This window comes from Cinclus cinclus, chromosome 6, assembly GCF_963662255.1.
Source record: "Cinclus cinclus chromosome 6, bCinCin1.1, whole genome shotgun sequence".
In the NCBI taxonomy this organism is placed as follows: Eukaryota; Metazoa; Chordata; class Aves; order Passeriformes; family Cinclidae; genus Cinclus; species Cinclus cinclus.
Window position 1 is genome coordinate 29,397,763 of NC_085051.1, and position 26,145 is coordinate 29,423,907.

The 26,145-nt window shown below is 42.4% G+C and overlaps 1 protein-coding gene across 12 annotated transcripts in view; it reads left to right on the forward strand.

The window, feature by feature from the left end:
- The window catches only part of ACTN1 (actinin alpha 1), an 86,672-nt gene that overhangs the window by 37,704 nt on the left and 22,823 nt on the right, over positions 1-26,145 (forward strand). For 10 of the 12 annotated variants that reach the window (XM_062495891.1, XM_062495893.1, XM_062495890.1 and 7 more), the window contains exons 2-8: positions 2,917-3,031; positions 8,111-8,230; positions 15,275-15,361; positions 15,928-16,015; positions 16,959-17,037; positions 22,927-23,008; positions 24,628-24,713. In XM_062495891.1, the coding sequence (XP_062351875.1) occupies positions 2,917-3,031; positions 8,111-8,230; positions 15,275-15,361; positions 15,928-16,015; positions 16,959-17,037; positions 22,927-23,008; positions 24,628-24,713 (657 nt within the window). Of the gene's footprint in view, positions 1-2,916; positions 3,032-8,110; positions 8,231-15,274; positions 15,362-15,927; positions 16,016-16,958; positions 17,038-22,926; positions 23,009-24,627; positions 24,714-26,054; positions 26,141-26,145 lie in introns of all 12 variants that reach the window. The other 2 variants (XM_062495895.1, XM_062495896.1) reach the window with 1 other exon arrangement.

Here is a 26,145-nt window from a genome sequence, read left to right on the forward strand (position 1 = left end):
TGAGAAGCTGATGCTGGCTCTGGGATTTTGTTTCCTACCAAGCCCTAGGTTACTCTAGCAGCAATAAAAATACTCTCACTGATCTAGTTATCCTGCCAGGCTTTTTAATAAGTCTGAGTTCAGAAGATTTGTGGTTTGCATTTAACTTCATCTGTGTTTCTTGGAAGTGCAGAAGTCTCTTCCACCCTCAAACTGTGAAGAGGGATGCCCTGTAGACCTCTGTTGGAATTATCAGTGTTCTAAAGCAGAGATGTCTGATTTGTTTTGGGCTGATGGAGAACAAAACTGAAATTACTTCAGAGAAGTCAGACAAGAAATAAAAGTGCAGCTTTGTGACCTGTGAGTTACATCTCGGGGTTCCTTCTCAAATCAACATGAATTTTGTATGTCACCCAGGACCAGACACTAGCTTAAGGTATTTTGCTTTGTCTGCTTTCCAAATATGGAAGGGAGGTTCGTGGACATCCACAATCTTTCTGGCGTAACTTGCTCTCATACTTTGATATGTGATGATGATGAAGCATTTGAAAGTGTCTCTGCTCTCATTTGCCCTTTTTGGAAGAGTGATGTAGCCTAGCTGGAAAAGGAGCCAAATAAATTAAACTCTCCTTGTAATGCATCTCAAGCAGTAGAATGAAGAAGATAATGCCAAAAGGATGTACTTCAGGATACAGGGCCCTTTTCCAAATAAGAAAAAAAACAAAAACAACCACCACCTTTTTTTTTTTTCTCAGGGGATTAACAATAAAAAGCAATAAAACGTGCTTAATTACTTACTCTTCTTTTTTTGAAGCTTCCAAATCTGGAAGGAAACCAGGCCGTTTTGAAAACAGAGATCCCAGACTTTGACAATGCATGCATCTGTCCAAAGCACCATTGCCATAAAAGTATCTACAGCTGTACTGTTATCCTGCTCCGTTCCACAGTCCCAGTGGAGAACAAGGCCAGGGCACAGCAGTGGAAAGCTCAGCAGCTGTTGAGCAATGGTTTTTCCAAGGAAAGATTCTGCCACCCTATTTGTGGTCTGGTGAACTCAAATGAGAGCAGGTTAGTAGTGAAAGCCCAGCTCTGAGGCAACTAAGAACAATTCTGTTGCCATTTGGGGTAATCTTTCTTTTGAAATCCCATCCATGGTAAAAGTAGTAGTGAAGCATTTCTAAAATTTTGCCATGCTGTGCTTCAGTATGAAATGAATCCTTCCTTCTGTGGTTACCCAGCAGTTTAAAATGGCTGCTGTGGTCCACTCCACCCTCCTGCTTGGCCCTTGTGTGCCCAATTTTCTTTTGTAGAGGCTTGTGAGATTCTGCTGAACTGCCTCCATGCACTGCAGAGCAGAAGACCAGTCTTAAGAAAGTAAACAATTTTCTTTGCTGGGTCAGTGAGTTGAATTGGCTCTAGGACCACATCTAAGAGAGGGAGGGAAGACTTTCCTTGTGGTAGCACTGAGCTTTCAGATACATTAATTTTTGAGTAACCTCACCCTTCTCTTTAGAGAATGATAGAGGGGTTATCAGGTTGTACAAAGGTAAGGGTTTACTTGGTCTGCTATTCAAACACTGCAAAGCACATTCATTAGCACTTGAACAAACTTGTCCTCCTGGTTTCTACCATACTCTTCAAACAGTAGTTTTGTGTCAAGCAGCTTCTGCATGTTCTGATGAGATTCAGCTCTTTGATTCATTCACCTATTTAAGTCTATACCACACAGATATGTCTAAGGTGTTTTTTAGTTGCTTCTTGTGTTTTGACCATCAAACTTCACTCTTTCAGACCAGTTCACATGGTGAACTTTTGAGGTAACTCCTTCTTTCACATCTCTTGGAAGAGATGGTCTCTTCCCTGTCAGTGCTTCACATGCCCATTGTTCAAAGCATGGACTTACAGGTTGCAACCACAAAAAATGTGTTGTCATCTGTTGTGGCGAAATTAATTTGTCTCTCATGAGAGATACTTTTGTCTTGACTAGTTGAGGTCAGAAGATACTTTCAAAAAAAGTTTTGTTTAGCCTACATAGTACTGGCTGTATTACAGTTTGGGCCTCAGTCTGTCCTGCACTTCAGACTCATTATTACAGTGGTGGTGCATGGTGCCACTAATTACAGAGTGGCTGTGATTTTATTTTTGAGATGGCTGCAATGGTGCTTCTGCCAGAGGCTCTCAAGTAGTGGGAGTTTGGGGCTGCGCTAGACAGTAGTGTCACCAAGTAATGGTTACCTATATCCTTTCTAGGATCTGCACTTCTGCTGAGATGGGTGATATTATCCTTACTCAGGAACTATTTACTCCCTCCATGAAATGGGGGAGGTAAGGTGGAACAATCACAGAAAAGGGTGCTTAGCAGTTAGTTAGTGAGAATGGAGGCAGCGGGACACTACTGGGATGTGATTTATGTGGCTGAAGAGCTCAGCAGGCTGTCCTTCAGTGTCTTAAGAGCTGCTGGGGATGGAATAGACCAGAGGCAATTGGAGAATGGTTCTTTTTCTTTTCTTTTTTTTTCCCCTCAAGCACCTCTCTAGAGACACGATCGTCTAGAATGCTGTTGTCTGTTCTCCTTCGTATTAATATGTGTTATCTAATACCACTGGAAGTCCTTAGCAATCTGAGCACCTAGCATGCTTTAAAATAGTTTTCATGGTATTCTAAGGCAAACAGAAAATGAGAAGCCTCTCCAGAACATCAGATGTGCTGGAGCTGTGAAATGACTGTCTCAGATACCTTCTGCTGCAGAAACATCCTGCAACTTCTTTGGGTATTTAGAGGTGTAAATGCTTGTGCTCCACAAGGACGTTGGATGGAGACTGATAACCTAATGAGTGTTTGTCATGGAACTTAGCAGCACTGATTTGGTTGGGAACTGTTGTTTGGTTTGTGGGAAGATTACTGACTGCTTTTTTTTCCCCCTTTCCTGTGTTTTAGACATTTACAGCATGGTGTAATTCTCACCTCCGAAAGGCTGGGACACAGATTGAGAACATAGAGGAAGATTTCAGGGATGGTCTTAAACTCATGTTACTTCTGGAAGTCATTTCAGGTGAGAGAGGTTCTGTGTGTTGTTGCCTATGCAGGATGTTGACTGCAAGGGCTGTAATGCTGCAATTTTTGCTGGAATGTAAGAACAGCTGCTTCCTGATTCAGAACAGATTTCTCCCTAACAAATATATATCTCCAGCAGTGGCCATTTTGGAATGTACTCCAAAGCTCATGGACTGTGCAGGCTGCCTGTTGCATTCCTGCTCTGGCTTCTTGGCTTTTCTCTGCCTGTCAGGAATGCACAGCCTCTTGTGAAGATCCAGGCAGTGACTCTTACTGCTTGGCAGGGCTGATGAAGTGGCTCTGGAAGTGTGGGAATGCTGCACTGGGAAATCACACTAAAGTGACATGGCAGTGGGAGTATGATGGAAGTTACTGGAAGAAGGGAGTCAAACCAATAAATCTTCTGTGTCATTCAATTTCAGCCATGACTGAAGTTTTTCCATTCTAGTTTCAGTCTGAGCTTAATGCTCAAACTTTTGCAGGGAAAAAAAATCCCAAAGAAAAGCAAAATCTTAAAATACTCAGTCTGAAATAAAAGAAGTGGCATAAACAAGTTATATCAGATTCATTTCTACTCTGTGTCACAAATGTCCCACTACTAGACAGACTCCCAGGGATTATTTCATATAAGCAGTAATCCCTTTTGATGTGCTCATGAAATAAATACCTTAGTAAAGTGTTGTAGGAGAGATTGAAAGAGGGCAAGACTGTATTTATCAAACTGGGTTTGTTCAACCCCAGCTCTCAGATTTTGTTTTGATGGCTTTTGATCCACTTACAGCAACCCAGTGACTTGAATTCCTGAAGTTTGTGTGTTTTCCAATAAAATGACCATGATAGTAGCACTCAGACTGCGTTTCCTATGTCCGTTTTTTTCCCTTCCCTTTTTCCATTTTATGCAAAGACTCTGTCAGTTTATCATCAGTGTTTTCAAGAAGTTATGAATATAGAATGCGATCTCAGGGGGTTTGCCCATGCTGGTGGTTGGGAGGGATCTGAGTTTGAAAGACTATCAGAACTTTGCAGTGTGCACATTGTTTCTGCAGTACCTGTAAGAAATGAGGTAGCAGATTCCTGTTAGTATATTTTCTGTATTTATGCTCCCTCAGAGAGGCAGGTCTGCAACCTGGACACTGGGGCAGATGGGCCTTGATGGCTTAGCTTCTAATAGCTGGGCTGGAAGATAGGGGGGAGAAGGCAGATGAGGCTTGGTGCTAAAGCAGGGGATCTTGTATCTCATGGTGTTCAATCTCCTTGCATCATCTCCCACTCTTCCTCTGCTGTTGTCCCTTTGGTAGCCCACTGGCAGGGCCTGTCAGATCCACCTCTGAGAAGAAGCCAGCAGCTTCCAGTTGCAGTGGTGTGGGCATGGCACATACCTGTCCCAGTGCAGAGTGGCTCTGTGCCTGCAGCCTGCTGCTGCATGACCGGGGGCAAAGAGGGGGACTGCATCCCTTCAGAGACCATGGTCCTTCACACACATGAGTCTGAACATCATTTCCCTAGAGAGAGCAGAAGCTGGAATGCAGCTCTCCTAACTACAGTGGCAAAAAAAAAAAAAAAAAAAACAAGAGGAAATATAGCACATTGTTTCCTCATTTCACTTCCATCATAGCAGTTCCCTTATCCATTGTGATAAGGGAACTCATATAGAGCCTCCTTCCAGTTGCCAGCTCCTCTAGCAACCCCTTAGGTCTATAGCTGGGGAAGTAGCAGCCCTATAAGGGGAGCAGTGTATGAGGGTCAGGAGTCTCCTGATGTTTGGCAAGGGCTCACCTGTATGTTTTTTCCATGGTTCCCACTTATCACCTGCCAAAACGGTGAGTCTCTGGATGGCTGTTAGCCTTCCAGTTCCAGCTTCTGGCCTTTCAGCTTTTGGCTCACAGTTTCCTCTTCACATATGCTGGGGGACTGCAGAGCTGCTGATGGGAATTCGGCATGGGCAGGGTTACTCTGTTGCAGGCTGAACTCCTCTAGCCCAGAATATGATGGCCATAAGAGCTTTCAGCCATGAGAGTGCTGGGTCAGCTTGGCTGAGAGCCATGTGGAGCTGAGTGCCTCGCCACCTGGCTGGGATGTGTAGGAGTGAGGGAGCACTGTCTCCCTCTGCCCCTGCTGCAGGGTGGCTGCTGCCACTGTGCCGTGGCAGGAAGGATGGAGCCTACATCGGGGAAGCTTCTGGAGGGAGAGACTGCCACTGGGACTGTGGGAAACCTGTCCTCACATGTCCTTGGGAACACATTGCTGCCAGGCAGCTGGGGCAAGTAGGAAGCAGTTTTCCCATCCAGTGCAGTCTCCCAAAGTATAGGAAGCAGTGGTGGTCTGCAAGCGGAGAGTGTTTCAGTTTTACTCAGCATGGTGCCTTCTGGAGGTGAGCTGTGCTGCTGACAGGTTCCCTTTCAGCCTCACAAGAGCCCCTTGGTTCCCCAGTCACTGTACAGCCAGGGAAGCTCCATGGACTGGGACTTCCTGGGACTTCCTCATTGCAGATTCTCTCTGGTTGGCTCTCTGTGGTTGGACGTGACAACTGCAGCCCCCCTTAGAAACTGCCCCAAGAGATACACTTTCATTTTTCACCACATGTGTTTCCTTGTCCTGATAAAATCATTTTAAAAATAATGCAACTGAAAAAGGCTAAATTTACATTTAGTACTTTTAAAATAAAGTTGTAAGGTGGTTTTGTTTCCTCCCTTCAAACAGACAGAGTCACTAACTGAGATTTTTCTGAAAAAATTTTGCAGTGAACAACTTCTATGCCAGCACATACTTGCATTGTTTGGCTTTCAAAGCACAGCCTTGGGCTACTACATAAGAATGAGAGAATAGGGAAGGGAGTAGTAGACAGTTTTCATTTTGTCATCTAATAGAAGTACTGAGAAAAAAAGCCAGTGATGCCAATAGCTCAAAGTAGAACATATTTCTAGCAGGCTTCCTTTTAACAGTCCACACCATTAATAATGTATGGCATGGAACCAGATGATGCTTTTTTCTGGAAGTCTAAATCTGTAATGAAGTCCAAGTCTGAAGGAAATTGTCATTGGGTTTTGAAAGCTAAAAAGTTTGCAGAGAAGGGATTTGATTCTGAGAGAGGTTTGCAATGACCATCAATTGCTCAAGGGTCTCATGACTGTCAGGGGGAACAATCCTGCTCTCCCCAGCCCCAGGGAAAAAGTTCAAATGCTTTCACTGCACTGGCATTGCACATTCGGCCACAAGGTGAATTGGATCAGCTTGCTGTTCCAACTGAAACCTAATCACTTGTCTTCATTTTTCTTTTTGCAAGGCTAGTTTACAGCTGCACTGAACTGAGGGAAATGGCTGGGTTTTAGCTGGCTCAACCCATTTGTTGACATTTGGCTGCATAAAACTGCTTAAGTCTTTTGTAAAATTACACATAAAAATGTCATTGTGAAACTGTCCCAAATAACTGTCACAAAAAATGCTTCAGCTTTTCTTTAGAATGATTGGCATTATCCAAGTGGAAAAATAAAGCAGTGTACTGTTGACATGTACTTGAGGTTCCATTAAAGCAAAAGAGTTAGTTTATTTTTTTATTCCTAGGAAGGAGGCAGTACTATAAAATACAGCTTTTTACTTAAATTGTCAGACATCAGTGCTTCAATGTTTCCTTTTAAAAAGGAATCTGGTTTTATCCTTTAGTGTGAGAGGTAATGACACCAGTTTACAGTAACCACTGAAATACTTTTAAAGGATTGTAATTTTCAGACTTTTTTTCCTTTGTAGGGTATGGTTATGGAGATAAAACAGATATTGTCTTCTCTGTTTTAGCTTTTCCTCACACCTGTGTTAGGAAACAGGCCAAGTACTTTTCTTTCTCACACTTAAATAAAGGGTTTGAGTCAGCTTACATAGACTTAAAAATTCAGTTCAACATATAGGAGGATACTTGGAACTGAATGGGTCAAGTGACTTGCCTAGACTTGCCCATTTGATCTCCTTTTAATTTTAACTTTTTTTAAGTACAAAACCAGTTTGGGTATTCTTTAGATTGTTTTTGTATTCTGCAGCTTGTGATCTGGAAGTGGGTGTTCACTTCTAATGTTCTATCATCTACAGGTGGTTCCTGAAATCACATCTAATTATATTTCTATTTGAGGTTTCTTTGAAAGTCCACCTGTCCAAGCTTTAATTTGATTGCTGAGTGTTTGGGTTATTGTTAGTAAAAGTAGACTGTGAGTGTAGTTACAAGCAAGGAAGGACATGACTGCGCTTACTCTTTCAAATAAATAAGACTGGAAAGTGCTTTCCTAAATCTACCAGCTTTGTTTCAGTCAGGAGCTGGATATTCTTCTGAGACTGATTTTTATCAGGGATTAATTAACCTGTTAGTTAAGGCTGCTTCTTTCTTTGTTCCTCAGTATAAATGTTTAAAATGCGTTCCTGTAAAAGACCTAGTATAGAGTTAGAAATACATTAGACGTGATGGCAAGGAGTTGCTGTGACAGTCCTTACAGTTATAAGGCCACTTTTCCAAAGAAGTCATCTTATTTCCTGCTACAGCTGGTTTTGGGCATTCAGTGGAGAGACTAGAAAGGCAGGAGGTCTGAATCTTGGCTGGGGAAAGAAAAGGCATGGTACAAGATCACCCTCATATTTGACTGTAGGTAGTTCCAAGGAGAGATTTGCTTTGTAAGTTGGGTTTTGCAGATGCTTCAGGAGAACTCCTCACCTGTCTTTGTCAGGGAGGGGAGTTTGTGCTCTGAGGCCTCATTATCTGTGGCTAGAGGAGGTTGGTTCCACTGCCTAGCTCAGTGGGGTTTTAACAGATTTTTTTCACTTCTGATGCAAACCTACTCTGAAAAGGACAGGTTCTCTGTTACCAGCTTACCTGTGATGCATCCAGAAGATACTTTCCTGTCTGATTCTTTCTGAGGGTGCTTAAACAGGGAGTGTAGCTGTCCTGGAAGGACACAGGGAGGTCTACTTTCTGCCAGGCTGAGCAGTGGAAGCCACACCACAGAAAACATGCATCAGGGAAGAACAGGTTCAGAATTGTTTACTAATACATAATTTATTTTTTTTATTATTTTATTTTCTTTTCCTATTTTCTTACTAGGTGAACGTCTGGCTAAGCCTGAAAGAGGCAAAATGCGAGTGCACAAAATATCCAATGTGAACAAGGCCTTGGATTTCATTGCCAGCAAAGGAGTCAAGCTAGTATCCATTGGAGCAGAAGGTAAAGGAACCATCTGATTTTCTGAGCCCAAGCTGTGCTAAGCTCTTGCCTTCCTTTCATAGCTGAATGTCATTTCCTTTTGCACCTCCCTAGCCCTACTGTGTTCTTGTAGAATAAACATTTGAGTTAAAAATGGGATGCAGTAGACCTTTACCTTGGATTTAAATCCTGTCTTCGCACCAGGCTGCCAAACCTGATTTCCATTTGGATTTACTGGTCAGGTTGTCCTGCTTTCCTCCTGGTTCTCGTGAGTTAAAGAAAACTTGGAGCAATGGCAGAAACTAATTGAGGTATTTCTTTCTCAGTTTAAGAAAACTATCAATTGAAGCATAGCAGCTATTTGTATTTAGCTTGTTTCAGAGCTGCTGGAGAGGATCTATTTCTGGAGGACGTTGCATGGGTCAAAGCCAAGTGCAGTCCCCAACACAGGACAAGGAGACCTCAGAGGCATCCCAATTTTCAGACTTCCAGGCTTCTCTTTGTGCACCCTACATAGCTGGATGCTCTGTCTGGAAGCCTTGTATCACTGTGTGGAGACCAGTGTGGGCAGCATCTGGGGTGCCCTCAAGAACTTGCAGATCATGCAGAAAGCAGGCAGCTGTATAGGATTTTTTGTCTTTTTAGCAGAGGTGGTGGGTGTTTTACAGATATGTCACCCAAGTCCCAGAAGGGCTTACAGGCTTTCGTGACACTTGTTTTTCTGTGTTCTGGATCTGTTTGTAAGTCCTTCCTATGGATTTCAGGTTGCCACTGTTGCTGTGGAGACACTCTGCTTCTGAGATATTTCTAGGTTTGTCTTTAACAGTGACCATGGAAAATGAGGGAGGCTTGTTATCTCCACCTTGCAGATGGAAATACTTGGTTTCTCTAGGGAAACTCCATGACACAGCCAGGAAATGAGCCCATGATACAGTTCTGGATGAGTATTCCTTCTTTGGAAGAGTCCTGGGGCTACAGGGCTGAGCTCTGCCTGTTCTCAGCTCATGAGGTCAGTGCAGTCTTGGCATGCTGTCCCCAGTTCTGAATTTTCAAGCATTCTCTTGGGGCGTCTCCAACACCTGTACCCATCCTATGGGTTTGTTTTTTCCATGTCAGATCAGGCAGATTACCTCAGTCACTGCAGGTGCTTATGTTTGCCGTACCAAAACCTTTATCTCAACGTACTGCTTTAACTTCACGGAGACTTTGGAATAATTTAGATCTAGTGTTAGATACATTGCAGACGTTTCTTCACTGTGTTTGGTATTGAAGAGCAAATACAAGCGGTCAGTGGCTGAATGATACTCATATTTTGCATGCAAAAGTTCTCTTCAAATTTCTCAGCTTTTTCAGCAGTAGCAACCTGAGGCTATTGTTAGCTGTGAGTACTGTTTATGGAGCTCAAGTACATATCTGAGGTCATTTTGTGCCCTTACAAAAAGACGGATGCATCCAGTGTCTGATACAGTAGTCCATATCTCTATAGATCCTTTTCAGACCAGAGAGCTGGATGCCAGATCTAGACCCCAGAGATGGTCTACCTTAAAACAGCTCCTGTTTTTCAGAGTATGTGTAAACCCTATCTTTCTTTCTTCCTAAATTCCTCCCCCCTTTTTTTCCCTTCTGATTCTGTTCTCCCTGGCACTAATTTCTTTTCTTCTGAGTGATTTCTTTTTTTAATCTCTGTTCCTGAGTCAGCTGTGACTGCATCTCGCAGCACTTAGAAATCATTTGCAAGTCAAATGATCTGTGACCAAAGATCACCAGGGCCCACTTACTCAGTGTGGACTCATTGCAATTACCCTGTTCCGAAATAGGCTGTGAGGTGCCATTTTGTCACAGAAGTATGATCCATATCAATCTGAATAGTGATCTTGAACTCCCCTACCAAACGTTTGCTGGCTTTCCTTTGTCCTGGTGCCTATGCAGCTACATGGACAATAGACATGGCTTTCTTTAAACTACCAAAGGCAGCATGACACTGCAGTTTAGTCTAAGGTAAGCTTTAATTTTTATACCGAGTGCTTGGGCCTGTGCTGTGATGCCAGCTCAGGCCATATAAGTGTGGTCACAGCATGGAGTCACCAAGCCCAGGCCCTCTGCTTGTCACCAAGGAACATGACCTGCTGCAGGGACTTCTGCCCAGCCCGTCAGGTGCTTGGTGGACTATAAACTGCACATCAGCTATAAAAATGGACTTTTACTTTGGACAGCACAGCAGTTTATACTGTCCATGAAAGGGATTATAAACCTTTCTGAAGCATGAATTTTAGGGACTTGCTTTGAGACTTTTAAAGGACATCCTGCAGCAGCAAGGTAGAAGGTCAAAACCAATGAGTTGGTCATACTTCTGCACCAAGAAAATGAGCTATAGATGCCTCCGTCAGGTTGGACTGATGTAAAAAGTCTACTAGGGAGCTTTTCTCCCAGAGAAGAAAACCACCATGTAGCAGCAGTGTGGTGGTACTGGCTGAGGGAGCACATTCCTTACCTCAGGGGCATGTTCAGTCTCTGGGTGTCTGCAGGGCAGCAAGGTCCTGTGTGAAGGGTCTGCAGTCCAGCTGTAGTTCTCTGTACATATTAGCCATCAATGTCCTGGTTTTTTTGGGGGGGTTGGTTTTGTTTTGTTTTAATCTAAATGTTTTGTTAGCAAGAGTCCATAGAATCAAAATATGTTGTGGCATACAGAAGGTCTGGGTAAATCTGGATCAAGGAAGGCTCTGCCTAAATGGTTTTCATCTGCTTTTAAACCTCACTGTCATCTGACACCTCAGGAACTTTCTTTTGCTGTAATAGATTCCATACTCACGTCAAATGCTCCTGGGATTTAACAGACTGAATAGGTCAAGCATGTCACCCTAAGACTGGTTTATTTGTACCTTAAATCTGCATAGAAAGTTGCTGCTTTCTTAAACAAATCTTGCTTACTTCAACATACAGATAATTTGGGATGACTCAACCCCTGTTCTCACCTACACAGGTAAAAGGCGAAATACAGCTTAGAGATTTCAATTATTGCAAATGTCCCATCTGAGAAAAACACCTACTGAGGCACCAGGCAGTGCAAGCCTATGTTTATTTCAGTATGAAAAGAGGGGAAAAATAGGGTCTCCCTATGTAAAGTAAGTGAAGCATCACATTTTATTTGTCCCTGTGTCCTGTCCACTCTGTTAGGGACTTTGGAGTTACACCTCTCTAACAGTGCCACCTATCTGTCCTAAGTCTGCTAGACCATCAGGAACAACATGCTTTCTGAAGATAGGGACGTGGATAGTTGTCCTGCTGTATTTGGCTTTTGTTTGACAAACAAAATGCAGAGCGGCCTTTATGTTGTCACTACTGTTTTATGTCTCCAATTCCCAGATCTTAATGCTATCCTGCCAGTTGTTCATGCCCTGCAACTTCTCTCCATGGGGTAACCAGAGGCTGTGCTCTCATGGGCAGCTCGGAAGTATCTAGGAAGGGATAACAGTTTGTGTTGTTGATTCAGCTTCTAACTCTCCACGGCAGGAAAGGAAGCTTAATAATTCTTGCATTTTTCAAAATGAGTTTAAGCATTTAAAAGAGGTGGTGGCATTTCAAAAGGCACGTCTCTGTGGCCAATCAGTACTGTAGTTTTTGCATACTTGTTACTTGGTACAGTCACAGGAGCTGGGTGGAAGCATATTCACTGGTGCAAAAAATTTCCTTCTAGTGGATGCAGATGCCTCACCAGCTTTAGCCAGCAACTGATCAACTCTCAAGTTGAATGCAAATCATATTGATAACATGTTCTTGCTGCTGCTGTTCCTTCAACAGCTGCTGGTGGTGAAGTGCATGCAATGCTTGTAGAAGCCATGCCTATAAAGAGCACTTGGAAAGCAGAGTCAGGCTTTTAGAAAATACTGCCTGATTGCAGGCCTTTTAATATGTAAACTGCTCTCACATTACTGAGTCTTCCTTATATCAGCAGGGAGCAATCATACTGTCTTTAATTAAACATTAGATTGTTCTAGCTTTGTAGTGTTGCATTCAATTTTTTAACAATTCCTGTGGAGTTTCTTTTTCTTCAACACCACGAAGCAGAAGGCTTCATGCAGACCTGTTTTGCAACCGTGCTTTTCACTTTTTTTCTTGGCCTGTTCTACTATACTAGAAAGAGACTGGCAGCAGATGAAGGGTCATGAATTCTGAAGGAAAAGGAGGTTGGCACCATGCTTGGGTGGAAAACCAAGTGAATGAGGGCCAAAGAGCATAAAGTCTTCTGATCAGGCTGGTTGACTTTGTAACCAGGTTTCCAGGAGAAGATTTTTAGCACTAGAAATGAAAATGCTTGCCTGCTTCTAAGAAATAATAACCATTTTGTCAATTATATATCAAAGATCAACAACAAAAAAAAGGTCAGAGGATTGTGTGGCTTGTTAAATGTGGGTTCTGGGATGGATCACACACTAATCTCACATCAGTATCTGCTTGGTGGGAGGTGGTACTATGTAAAGTAAAATGACATGTAGAGGTGAAGTGGTAGAAATATGCTGGATGGCATTCCTCCACAGTAGTTTTGTTTTGGTGTGCTGCTAAGGAATAATCAGATATGGGAAGAGGGAGTGCATCTTCCTTTTTAAATGGGTAGTGCTGTGAAGGGGACTGGGAAAGAAGGGATGCTTCCACCTTAATTCCACCAGCTGACTTTATAAAACTGGAATTTGAGAATGTGACCAGCACATAGTGCTGAGTTCTTATGCAACATTAGCGACTTAACGCTATCGGTTTTATGTGTCTGGACCTTTAATTCCAATTAAAATCATTGAAGCAGTAATATTAATTACCTGTTTCAACTTAATGGTTGATTTATTACTGTTCATGAAGCATTTTCAGCATTAAAGTGTTGCCATCAGATTTTAATCAAGTCCATTAAACTAAAAAGTTCAATTTAGTTTCATGTCTTAAATATATCCTAGAAGAGTCCTGCAAACTCTTGGGAGTTTTAGAAGCACTGGGTTTTTTGCTTTTTGAAAATTCCCATTAATATCTATCATATGAACAAAACAAACAAGGTGAAAATACTGATGCTTTCTTGTATATTTTAGCTGCAGTTTCTCAGGTATTTGTGAAAATAGTAAGGATTTTCCTTTAAATTGGTTGCAGTGCTTTATTGGAGGAGTGAAGAATGCAAAAAGTACAGAACTGAATACACTTGCCATCACATGACATTTTCTTGCATCAGCCTAGCAGGCAACCCCTTGACCTCAAAATGTCTGTAAAAAATTTATTTGTGTGAAAACCATCAGCAGACAAACACAGTTTTTTCATGCCAGCAAAAGTCACTGTAGGTTTTTGTACTGAACTGAAAAGTTATTGGCTGTTTCATTCTGGGCAAACTGATGACCCACTAAGAGATATTAGTGTACTCTGAAGTCTAGAAAGCAGCAGAGACAGTTTTACTGCAGTAGAACAAGGTAGCATGTCTTGTTTTCTGTCTTTTGCATCTGTAAATCACTAATTCAGATGTATGTCAAAGGACAGTAGAGCTTATAATTCTGATTTATGCAGGAAGTTGCATGACATGTATCTCTAAATCACAAGTTTTCAGGAATTTGGACGCAATTTCTGAAAATCTGTTTTTGGGGTGGGTGCTGTTGGTCTGTTGGTTTTGAATACAACAAGGTTCGTATTTTGAATTTTTTTTCATAAGAAGAAAAGCATTTTTTAACAGATTAAAAGGAAAAATTCAAATATTCTTTACTTTCGTGTCAGTATCCAGATAGGTGTCAGTTGCCTATACCACAACTTATACTTGCCCCAGAACACAATGTATTCCTACTGGGCAGATTTATTAAGAAAGTGGCATGGAGGTGTCTACAGTAGTACAAAAATATTTTCTGACAATATTCTTGGGACATGATTTATTCTACGTCTAAACAGGAGGTTAATTGTAACCATTTTCTTACTGAAAATACTCTTGTAACTTGTCATTTGTTAGTGAAAGAACCTGCCATAAAGGGATCTGTCAGAGAATGAGTAGGAGAAAGCAGCTCAGCTGGTTTCACTATCCAAAAATGTAAAGGCTGCAAATTCTGTAACTGCATATATATATATATGTATATATATGTATGTGTGTGTGTATATATATATATCTGTGGAGTTTTTATAGCTGTTGAGGATCAGTACGTGAAACCCATCTGCTCACTGTTTGGACTCTTTGGCTCTAGTCCATACGTGATGGAAGCTTCTTTCTGGGCCAGCATGTCCCCAAGCAACTCTCCCCAGGACCTTGATCCTCCATCCTAAACAGATCATGCCCCACACACACAAGCACTTACCTTGTAAAACCTCAAAAGTTGTTGACCCTTGCTGATTTATGTTGTGGAATCTAATGAGCAGTAAAGCACAGTCTGCTCACAGTCATGGTTTATGTTATGTTCTGCTCAGACTGGTCAGCATGAGTTCTTACTTCCTCTTCCAGCAGGATGCATGGACTTTGAGAATTGCTCTGCTGTGTCTTTTGGCAATTACATGACTGAAAGAAGTCCTATACAGGCAGTCTGATGTATTTAGACTTGTTTGAAATTAAAATGTTTATGGTGTGTGGTTTTCTTGGTGGTATCTTGTTCACAGGACTAAACCAAGCTGTCAGAGCTCATCTGCTCTGGGAATTGTCACTGGTTCTTATGGTATATTTATGCTGGGGCAGTTATATAGGTGACTTGGAGTAGAGATGGGATAAGAGTAGGGGGGCTTTTTGTTTTCTCAGTTTGGCTTCTCTGACTTCTAAGTAATAGTAATTATACCTGAGGAAGGTGCTTTTCGACCCCTGTAGGGAATTACACTGATCTCATTTAGTGCTTACTCCCCATCTTTGGGATAATCTGTGTCTGTTTTGCTCTCAGTATTGTACTGCTAAAGAACCAGTCTGGTTACTGGGCTCTGTACTGTATCTATCAGGAGAGCATGTTTTTAGCAGGAATTCAGTTTCTCCCATCTGTAAAAGGAAGTGTTCCCCAATGCTCCAGTTTCACAAGGATTTGCCATTGCAACTGTGTCTTCTGTTTCTTCTCTTCCTACCATTTTTTTTTTCTTCCACAGAAATCGTGGATGGCAATGTTAAAATGACCCTTGGAATGATCTGGACCATCATCCTTCGTTTTGCCATCCAGGATATCTCAGTTGAAGGTAAATTTTAGTTCTTTCCTGCCACTGTTCAGTAATGGACAACTGGGCTAACTAAATGGCTTTGCCATTTAAATGGCCCTAAATGTGCTCTTAAGTGAATCACTGAAAGATCCTAGGGAGCTACCCTTGCCAAGCTCTCCTGACATCTCATGAGTGTTTATGGCCAGGCTCAAGCATGCTGAGATGAGTTTTTCACATGTTTCTCTTACAAGAGATTTCAAGGGCAGCTCAAAAGGATGATTAAGCCTGAAAATAAACTCTAGTGTTGGAGTTTGATTCAGGGACTAGCACTGAAAATGAGCCTTTCACTTAGGAGTCTTACAGAACTCTATAGTCCCAAAAAGGTATCTCCTTATTACTGAACCTCATTAAAAAGATAATAGTAACTAGACTATCCTCATAGACTTTTCCAAACAAGAAATTCTCTGACAAGTGAAGTTAAATAAAGGACAATTTAGTGCAATATCTACCAAAGAGAAATTGGTGATGGTTCTCTAGCATATGATACAGAGACTCCTGTTTTCCAAGAAAATGAGTTAATTGATGTGTTTTCTTTCTTTCTCTAGAAACATCTGCTAAAGAAGGACTTTTGTTATGGTGTCAGAGGAAGACAGCCCCCTACAAAAATGTAAACATCCAGAACTTCCATATCAGGTGAGTTTACAGCCAAGAACTTAGCTTTATAATCTGTGTTACTTTCCAGTGTCTCTCAGTATGTTCAACAACCTTCCTGACAGACCTCCCAAGGCAGTGCATGTGCATGTTGCACAAGTAGCAGCGTGATCCACAGAGATGCCTAGGAAACTGAAGGAAGAGGTTCTAAGAGGATCCAAGTACCTACATCCCTATTCCTCATTCAGGTTACAACTGCTGCGTTCATAAAGTTCTTCAGGGCATTAAGTCCTCCAAGAGCAGCATTTGTGGCATGGGCTAAGCAAGAGAGCTTTTGCTCTGTGAAAACTCAGAACACTTCAGGAGCCATGAAAAAGGGACTGATTCCTAAATTTTGTAGTATGGCAAAGTTGAGAAGAAATAAGAGATTCTCTTGCTCTGCTTTTCATATTTACAAACTGGCAGATGTTCCAGTGAAGATGGTGCATAATGGTGTTTTTTTCCACCACATCTTGATGGATGTGGTGAAATGAATGAACCATGTAATGTAAAGCACTTCTAAGCTTAACTCCATCCATGCTTGCCAATACTTTAGTGGAGCTAGCTGGAGACATCTGCCTTTTCCCTAAGGACTGTACTTGTTCCTCCTTTATGGCTTGCATCTGCACCTTTTTTCAACCTCGAGCTCACATGTTGCACAGGACCGGCACAGAGAATTCAGCACAGAGAACTGCCAAAAATGAGGTGCCAACTCAATGGGCAAGTCTTAATCACAATGGATTTTTGTAGGCGTTGAAAGGAATCTTTATTGTAGTCTCATGCACGTACAAAATATCCCTCATTCCCAGCACTTACAGAAGCACTGTTAGTTGGAAACTAAACCAGAATTAGTTGTCTCACTGTCTTGGTGCCTTCCCTCATGCTGACACTGTGTGCCTCCGTGGCTGAACAATGTTCATTGTTCTTTTTTGTGTTTCTCTCATAGTTGGAAGGATGGCCTTGGTTTCTGTGCTTTAATTCATAGACACCGTCCAGAGCTCATCGACTACGGGAAGCTACGAAAGGTACAAATCCCATTTGTCTATCAGACCAGATGCTTGGCACCTTAGAAGTAAAGAGGGAAAAGAATTAGCTTGATAAACATAATTGGAGAACTTCAGCACAAGCTGGCAGTTGCAGGACTGGGGGGGAAGGAAGGCGGGATGAATCAGTACATTCAGGCTTCTTAGTGAAGCGTGAACTTAATGAGCTTCCTGCTTGACTTTCCCTGCTTTCAGACTGTCTCGTATGAGACACACGTGCCCCAATCCCAGCTGATGAGCAAAAGCTGGCAAACTCAGTAACACCAAATGTGAGAATAGTTCTGTGTTAATGTCACAGACTAGTGAGTCAAATCGGGCGTAGAATTTCTGTGGAGAGTTGGATAGAAACCAGTTATCTGGTGTTCAAAATGCAATAGCTCATTGAGGGATTTGTGTGCCCTCACTGGACACTTGTCACATGCTTCCTGCTTAGTTCTGCAGTGTCATCTTCAGTGCTTCTGGGCTTCTCCTAGCATTTAGGTATCAGGTGCCAAAAAAGCATTTGTCAGAAAACTCAATTTTACTTAAATACTTGTTTCAGTACCATACCAAGCTGCTCCAAAGTTTACTTCCTATGTGGTTTGGAGGCAAGATTGCTGAATGGATAATGACAAAAACCAGTTAGTGGTTTATACTGCTCCCAATGTCTTGACCCAGCAGTGCAATAGAAGATCAAACTGGGTTCTTATCCTACTGGTATTCCTGCAGTCTGCTGAGATCCAGTTTCACTGTATCCTTGCCCATGTCACCAAGAACATAATGAAATGTCACTAAGAGCATAATTGATGTGTTTTTGCTGGGGCTGGCACAAAAAGCTTGTCCATCAGGTCTCCTGGACTGGGTGTTTTAAGTGCATGCATGCCTGATGTTAGCGAAATATGCATAGAAGCCCATCACCAACAGACCTGGGATGTTGGATCACCATTCAAATGGAAAATGTCAATGACCTCATCTAATTAGCTGCCTCCCAGAGGCAATGAATTGCGAATTGCCTGATCTGCTTTTCAATAACCTTTTAGATCTTTACTGTCTTCCAGAGCAGTCAGTTTTTCTGATCAGTTCTAGTGTCTGGAGTCAGCACTTGATGAGTAAACAGTGCGGGGAGACTGTACCTGTTTTTATAAACAGCAGCAAGAAGAAAAGGAATTATTACAGTAACACTTTCTGTGCCTAATCTTGGGAAAATAATGCAGCTAAGCAACGTGTGCCTGACAAACCCAGGCAGGTAGATGTTAGAGTGCACTCTGTTATCAACAAAGTCCTTAGCCAAACCCAGGCGAAAACAGAGTGAAGCAAAATGAGTTATTTGTTGATATTGACTGCAGGCTTTTTAGGGTGAAAAACAGGGGGATTGTTCTAGCCAAATTCAATGTGCATGAGGGGGGATTTTTCCTACTTGAAGTAAGGTTAAATGGAACCAGCATCTTTTGATCTCTGCTGGCTTTTGATCCCATCCTTCAACTGGTTCCCTCTGTCCCCCTTAAGTCTTCTCACACTCTGTATAATTTTTCTTGTTGTTCTACCTCAATTACTCTAAAGAGAAGAGATTAAATGTGTGTTAGAGAACTCAACAACAGCTGAAATCTTGAGCAAATAGCTGGGAGGAACCTTAGAGCCTAGTCTTTAGCTCTGGCACTTGATGTATGCTGAAGGGAAGTTAACCTTTTTTATGCTAGATTTTGAAACCATTTGTGTAATGTGTAAACACAGAGGAGGCTGCTGAGAAGCAGCCATTACAGTGGATAGTAGATTAGACATCCATCCCAAGTTCTGTTCCAGCTATAGGGAGTAGTTAGTGGCATCTCAGTTGTGTGTGCCTTTGGCAATGCTGTGTGTGTTTCTGTGTATACACATACACACAAATCTATGAGATACAGAGGTGAAATCAGTCCAAGCTGCCCAGAGTTCTGCACTGTACTTCTTGTTTGTACTACTTGTACCTTCTTCTGCAGCTTGTGTTTTCTGCTCTTTCACAGAGGCTGTGTCTTGGCTACAATACACCTGTATTGCAGTGTATACTTGCAAAAGGTAGCCAGCCAGTGTAGCAGCCATATATCTTCCCAAAATTTAGCAACTTCTTTTGTCAGCACTGTTTTGTACTGAGTTTGTTCCTAGCTATTTTTCCTAATCTGGCTGTATTAGTGGAACAAGCACGATTCTTCTCTGTGTACAGGCACTGCCTAGCTAAAGTTGTTTGTATAGTGCTGGCCTCAAAGCAACAGGTACAAGTCCAGCTTGGGGTTGGTGATTCCCTGACACCCCAGCTACTTGGTTAGATAGTTTCTATTTAATGCAGATAGGTCTGCTCTTATCCAGCTCACTGTAGATAAGGTCTTGGGATTCAGCTCATGGTCTGCAAGTGAGGGGTATGCAGAACATGGTGTTTTCCTTCCTTCTTTTACCCTTGACTGTAGCTCAACTGTGAGCCACATCTAAGATACTTTTGTGAAGTACAGTGATTGACTGCTGGCTCTGACACCTCTCATATACCACAATATGTATAGAAGTGTGGTCTGTGTGCTGCTGTGTTATTTGCAGATATTTCTGAAAACACGAGTTTTGGATTTCTTTCCTAGTGTCTTCAATTCTAGCAGATAAAGTAAGTGCTTGCTCTCTCTCAATTTTCCTTCTCCTCCATCTCCTTTCCTGATTGCTAGTTAATAGATGATGTTTTTTATGTTACATTGCAATAATTGCCATGGCAACCTTGTGCGCTGCACGGACTTGGAAATAGCAGGAGGAAGAGAGGAGTGCCTGCGTGAATTTGGGTTGTGGCAAGAGATGAAGAGCTGTGATAGTCTTTAATCAGCAGAAGCAGAGAATGAGCCAGGTTGGCATCTGTCTCAGGCAGGTTTGCTGTCTGCCACCACTAAAACAAAGTACCTCCTCCATAGTAAAGCTGTAGATTTCCTTGTGGCTAGCCCCACTGGAGTCTAGAAAGTTGTTGTTCCTTTTCATTCCTCTGCCATTGCAATGTTCATGGGGAATTGCAACCAAGACACCTCTGCAGCCTCATCTGGGTCAGTGTTCTGCTGGGTGTGTGTTTCAGCTGTGGAAGGAATCAGGGGACAGGTGACTTGTCTTTTGTTTGATCTGCTGTGTTTGGGTCCCTGAAGTGTGCCTGCAGCTGTGGTGCTGCAGTGCAAGGCTTGGAGCTGACTGGCCAGTCTTTATTACATTTTCATGGGTGTCAACTGAAACAGGTGATTTGAAATAATGATTGCCTGATGTACAGTGGGATGGAACTGAAAGTGGTAGAGTTGGGAGGAATTTCATAGGGCTTGAGACCCTGTTGTAGTCTTAGAAAAACCCCAAGGGAAACCCTAACTCGTGTGCAAGGAAGCACCATTGTTGGCATGAGCTGCTTCACTGTTCTTGAGGGGTGAAGTTTTTCCTACAGGGAACAGAGTCTTGCTTGAATGTAGCTCTCTGCTCATCTCCAAACTAGTATTAGACTGAAGTAGCTTAAGTGTTGCTATCTTATTTTCATTCCCAAAGAGATGCTGTGATCACATATTTTTATTGCATTTGAAGTAGAAATCTGCTGGCCTTATCTAGGTGAGTCTTCAGTTTCCCACATGTTAAAACTTCTAGCCCTTCCTTTGGGACTGCCCAAACCCAGTAAATTTTCCCATCAGGAAACCTCTCCCAGTTTTCAGCCAAAAATTTCTTTTTAACCTTTGACAACAGTGCTCCTGGTGTTGTTACTTGCAAACTGATAGGAAAGCTATCTGCAGTGAGAGATTTGCTCCTCCCTTTCCTCCAGGAGAGGCTGGCAGGCCTTCATGAGGCTTGTTCAGATGGGTCTATGCTAATGAAGGGTTTGTGTTAATACTAAACATTCAGGGTGTTAATAACTGTGATGGTCATGGCCAGCATGGGGTGGAATTTGCTACACAGTGGTGACACTTCTACAGAAATAGAAAATGACACATGGGTTAAAGGAAAGCTGGCAAGGGGGCTGCCACTTATTTCTGGATGTTCCCACACTTGAGTGAGAGAAAATCTGTTTTTTTCTTCTTCTTAAATGAAGCTAGGGCCTTGTGAACAAAGCAGGTTATATACCAACTAGTCTCACCTCCTCAGAAAAGGCTTTTGGTTAAGCTGTGGGTTATAGAGGTTTCTCCCACATCAGGCACAGAAAGCAAGTAGGTTGAAATTGAAGTGGTTCCTCTAATTCCACGGCACAGGATGGTTCCTTGTAGCTGGAGAATAGTAAAAATCCACTGCCTGCTCCACTGCTCAACTCTGAAGAGGTGGATGTAGATATATCTGATGTAGTCGCCATTGAAAGTGTATTATATAGGAATATAGGGATTTGACACTATGTCATACTGTATGTGACAGCTGCTGGTTTCATCACAGCATGCCTATGTAACATTGCCTTGCTTAATATTGACTTGTTCCAGTGGATTTAATACAGATCACTGTCTTAGTGGCCTTTGTGTGTGATTTACTTTGATAGGTAAAACATTACTGTCTGATAGAGACATTCACCCAAAGGATTATGTTGCTGATATTGGATGCCAGACTAATACATGCTTGATTCCGAGGGAAATGCTGCAGGAAACTGCTTTTCGGGGCAGCTCAGTTTCCTAGTTCATGAAGGCTATTATCTGAGGGCAATATAATGACCAGTGCCATAAAGGGAAGTTTTTTCATGCCCATACTCTGTCTGCCCAAGCCTGCCTTGCTTCATCTTTCCTGCTGGGTGGTTTCAAAGGAAACTGCCTGTTGATTAGAGTTCAGGCACAGCTTAATCTCCCAAGTTAGTGCAATAAGCAAAGGCACATGATTCAGAAAGAAAATAATAATAGAATATGGGTGCCACTCTAAAAAAGAAAGTGAAATAATTTTACTACCTATTTCCTGGGTTTTTTTATGTGTGTCTCAGTGTGAGTGGCATAAATGACAATATGGAGAGTATCACCTCATCTTTCTTCCCTCCCAAAAGACACCAAACAAGATGGCTAAACACTAGCAGTTTATGCAGAATATTTGAACAGCAGAAGCCACATGTGTCAACAGTAGAAAGTGATAATGCAAATGTCATTTGTCACCCATGAAGTGGATTGATCCTTTAGAACAATGAAGTATCATAGTTATACAGGAATATAACAACAAGCTGGTATGAGAATTTTGCAGTTTGGCAAGTGTCTTGTTGCTGATTATTATGTTTGAATGCTGGGCACAATTTTCAGAGTCTTTTCATTTTCAGTGACATTTGTATTTCATGTTTTCTTGTATGGCTCTTTAAAATCTACAGAAAGTTTATATAGAGAGGAATAGAAATGTACTGAGGAAATTACAAGACCTGTGCAGAAGGAGAAGCCATACTCAAGGCAAAATGGGTACTTTTATATGTATTTATTTTGTAGAGATTTGTTGAAACATTTCTCTTCCTCCCACTCAACTGGTGTTCAACAAACTGTACACTTGCTAAGGACAGCACCCGTTGCAGATGTTGTTACTATTTTAGTATTGCTTAGATGTTCCAACAGATACACAGCTCTGCAGTTCTTTAAAATGGAAGTTGCTAACCTAATACAAGCACGAGATGTAAATGTGAGACGTGGTCTCATCATTTACTATCAGTGTGATGTGAAGCTAATTTTACTTACAACTAGGTTCAAGATAAAAATGCATTATTCCTTTTTTTTTTGTAAGTGCATAGGCTGTATGTTAATTATTATACAAAGTGTCCCCAGGCTCTTCTTTCAAAAGGAGATTATTTCATCCTGCTGTGTGAGGCTTCACACAGAATTTTGTCTGGCAAGTCCAGTTATCTGAGCCAAACCAAGCTCTTTCTGAGAGAAATGCTGTATACCTTGTTAAAAGTTGATGCTGATGCTCTTCCTGTTTCTTTCCCAGGATGATCCTCTCACTAATTTAAACACAGCTTTTGATGTGGCTGAGAAATATCTGGATATTCCGAAGATGCTGGATGCAGAAGGTAAAGTAGAATCCAACAGCTTTTAACTTGCTTTTTCTCAAGAAATTTTCCACTTCTTCTAGGTGGACTTCTTTTGTACAAGATTTTGGTAACCCCTGAATGTTCCCTGTGTGACTGTATAGTAAATGTGTAGGGGAAAAGTTAAAATGCAGTAATGAGTCACATGTTCTGCTTCCCTCTTCCTCCTCTAGCCTTCAGTCTTTTGAGTCTAGCATAGAGATCTTAGCTTGGGGTTGACACACAAGGCAGAGATGAGTAACACCTGTCACCTGCTGACTGAAGTGTTCCCTTTCAATTACCACGCCAAATACTGAGTTAGTCTATGGTGTAGGACTTGGTTCCTTTTGCTCCAGGGTTTATTTGCTGTGGTCATTCTGACCTTGCTGGTGTTCTTCCTTTTGAGGGCATGATATTATTATTATAAACCGCTTTTTCTTGACTACTCAGAAGTGTGTGGCATGAAGATCCTTCACTGACTGGGTCTGGAGACCAAGGCAGAGTTCCATGTTGTTCGGAGATGCTTTTGCTGCTGATTATGACTGCATCTCTGCATTGCCACTGGGATAGCAAGGACTACTTTTCATAGCCTTGTCAGGACCAGCTTGGCAATAGATTTTGAAGACTGTAATTCTGAAGTACAACAACAGCCTGAAATAGTTCACTAGTTGTTGGCTATTGGCCTAAAGCCAGCTGGTTTCAATGGTAGAAGCTGTATTTCAGACTTGGGTTGGACAGGAGAAACAATTAAAGATTTTTGTTAAATAAAGGAGTGAAAGGAGCAAAGAGGAAAGGTGGGAATAGGACAGCCAAATCCAGTGAGCCTGTATTTCAGTAACTAGGATATTCATAATCCTAGGTAGTATTTCCCATCCCAAGAGATGAGTTTTGCTTTCCCTGCATTCATCATGCTGAGGCAGAAAAACCTATGAGGTTTCCAGAGTAGATTCAAATGTTTCCTGCTATTTTGTAGGAAATACAGACACCTCCAAAATAAGCAGATCTAGCTTCAGATCTCAGCAAAAGTAGCAGTGATGAAGAGGGCCCTGGCAGGAGTTCTCATTGCTCTTTACTGATCTCTCTCCTCCCTCATGTAGTCAAGCTAATGTGCATTCCTCCACACCATTAATTCTGATCTCTGGAGGTGTTGAGTTTCCCCTGAAACTAATGAAAGGGCCTCTTGAAATTCAAGCCATCATTGTGTTGAAATGGAGGAGGGAGACATGGAAAAAAAGGGAGAAAGTATCTTTCCAGAACAGAACTGCATGGAGGAATTGCAGTACAATATTTCTATAAAAGTCATGTCAGCCTGATGCCAGTTTGGGTTCATTCGATCCACCAATCACAGTAATGTTCTCAGGACAGGGAACTGCTGTGACACAAGACATGCTGCCTTAGCCTGGCCAGACTCTGGAGGAAATTTTGTGATGAAGGAGGGGAACCAGAAGGGTGATCCTGGGTTCTGAGACACGCACATCTTCTGGGGAATGCTGGGAAGCCCTGTGGAATCGCAATGACATGCACACACCGCAGCAGGCCTCCTGGACAGTTGTGGTTCTACCCCTCCTCTGCTTTCCTCCCATCAGTTGATTATGCTCTTAACGTGAGGTTTTTTTTGACAGACATTGTTGGAACTGCACGTCCTGACGAGAAAGCCATCATGACCTATGTTTCTAGCTTCTACCACGCCTTCTCAGGAGCCCAGAAGGTATCGCAGGATCCCAAGCTCCCTCCACAGAGCACACCTGGTGCCGTTGCTAATGTCCAAACCTTTTTTTCTTTCTCTCTCTCCTCTCTAGCTACGGGCATCTTTATTATTATGTTCTTGGTAGAGTTGGCTGTTGGTTCAAAGTGGTGCCCCAGATATAATACATGGGGCAAGGGAGCTAGGAATTCCATTTCCCTGTAGTCAGCAGTACTTCCAGTGGCACTTAGGTGTGCCACACTTTGGCACACATGCAAATTTAAGGGAGTGGGGGCCTCTGCCTTCTCCATTTGCCGTATGAACTGCTGTCCTGATGGCCAAGAACCTGTATCTCTTGATCTTGGTAAATCTGAGGCAGGATGTTGATCTTACAAAAAGCAAAGACCACCATATAGATGCTCTGCCCAGCAGGAAACTGCAGCCTCCTCCATGGGAAATAATACAGATACCCATTAACTTTTTTTTTTTCTCTTTTCCAAAGATGGAGAAGCAGAGCTGACTGAGGTTTTATGAAGGGTTTAATGAATGGCCAAAGCTTTATCTTTTGCCTTATGTATGCTGCCGGTTCCAGCACCCTTGCTTTAAGGTCTGAACCTGCTGCTTTCTCAAGTTGTGCTACAAATTCAGTCCCAGTTCACCTGGGGCTTACAAAGCATGTCTAACAAGTACATCTGTGGTGGTTTTGCAAACAGAGCATTGCTTATCATGCCAGAGATGCCTGTTTTTCTTTGTTTGTTTCCTTTTTTCCCCTCTTTTCTCATCTGTGTTGGAAATTAGGCAGTTGAGTCCTTGCTACTTCTGGCTTAGCCATTTTGCTGTTGGTAATGGACACACTTAAGGAAAACATTTAGTAGGTGAAACCTTGTACACGTCTTGCCGAAACCAAGCAGCCTCCTGTACTTGAGTGCCTTAGGAGCAGGCAGTGCGCGTTGCAGCAGAGCAGATCCCGTGTAGGAAGTGCACTGCGTGGGAAGGCTCTGATCTCCAGCTCCTCGGCGTACAAAGGGCCTCGAGCGCGGGCGTTCACATCTCCAGACAGCTTGTTTGCATCCTTGGGCCAGGCCCCAGACCGCAGCTGGGAAGGTGCAGAGCTCAGATCCTCATCTCAGCATCCCCCTGGATTGGGGGGGTAGGGAGGGGTGCCGCTTTGAGCCACAAGCCAACACTGCTAGCCACCTTCTGATCCGAATTCCCAGCTCTCCGCATGGAAATCTGTTTGGCCTGTCCTGCAATGCATGATGGGAAGTTTTCTCCCCCTCTCTCATGCCACCCATGATTGTTTTGTTTTATCCTATGTGCTGCTTCTTACTTTATCCTTTCAACCTCTTTTCCTTCTCTGCACAGATATTATAGGCACGCTAAGGCCGGATGAGAAGGCCATAATGACCTATGTCTCATGTTACTACCACGCCTTCTCAGGGGCACAGAAGGTGAG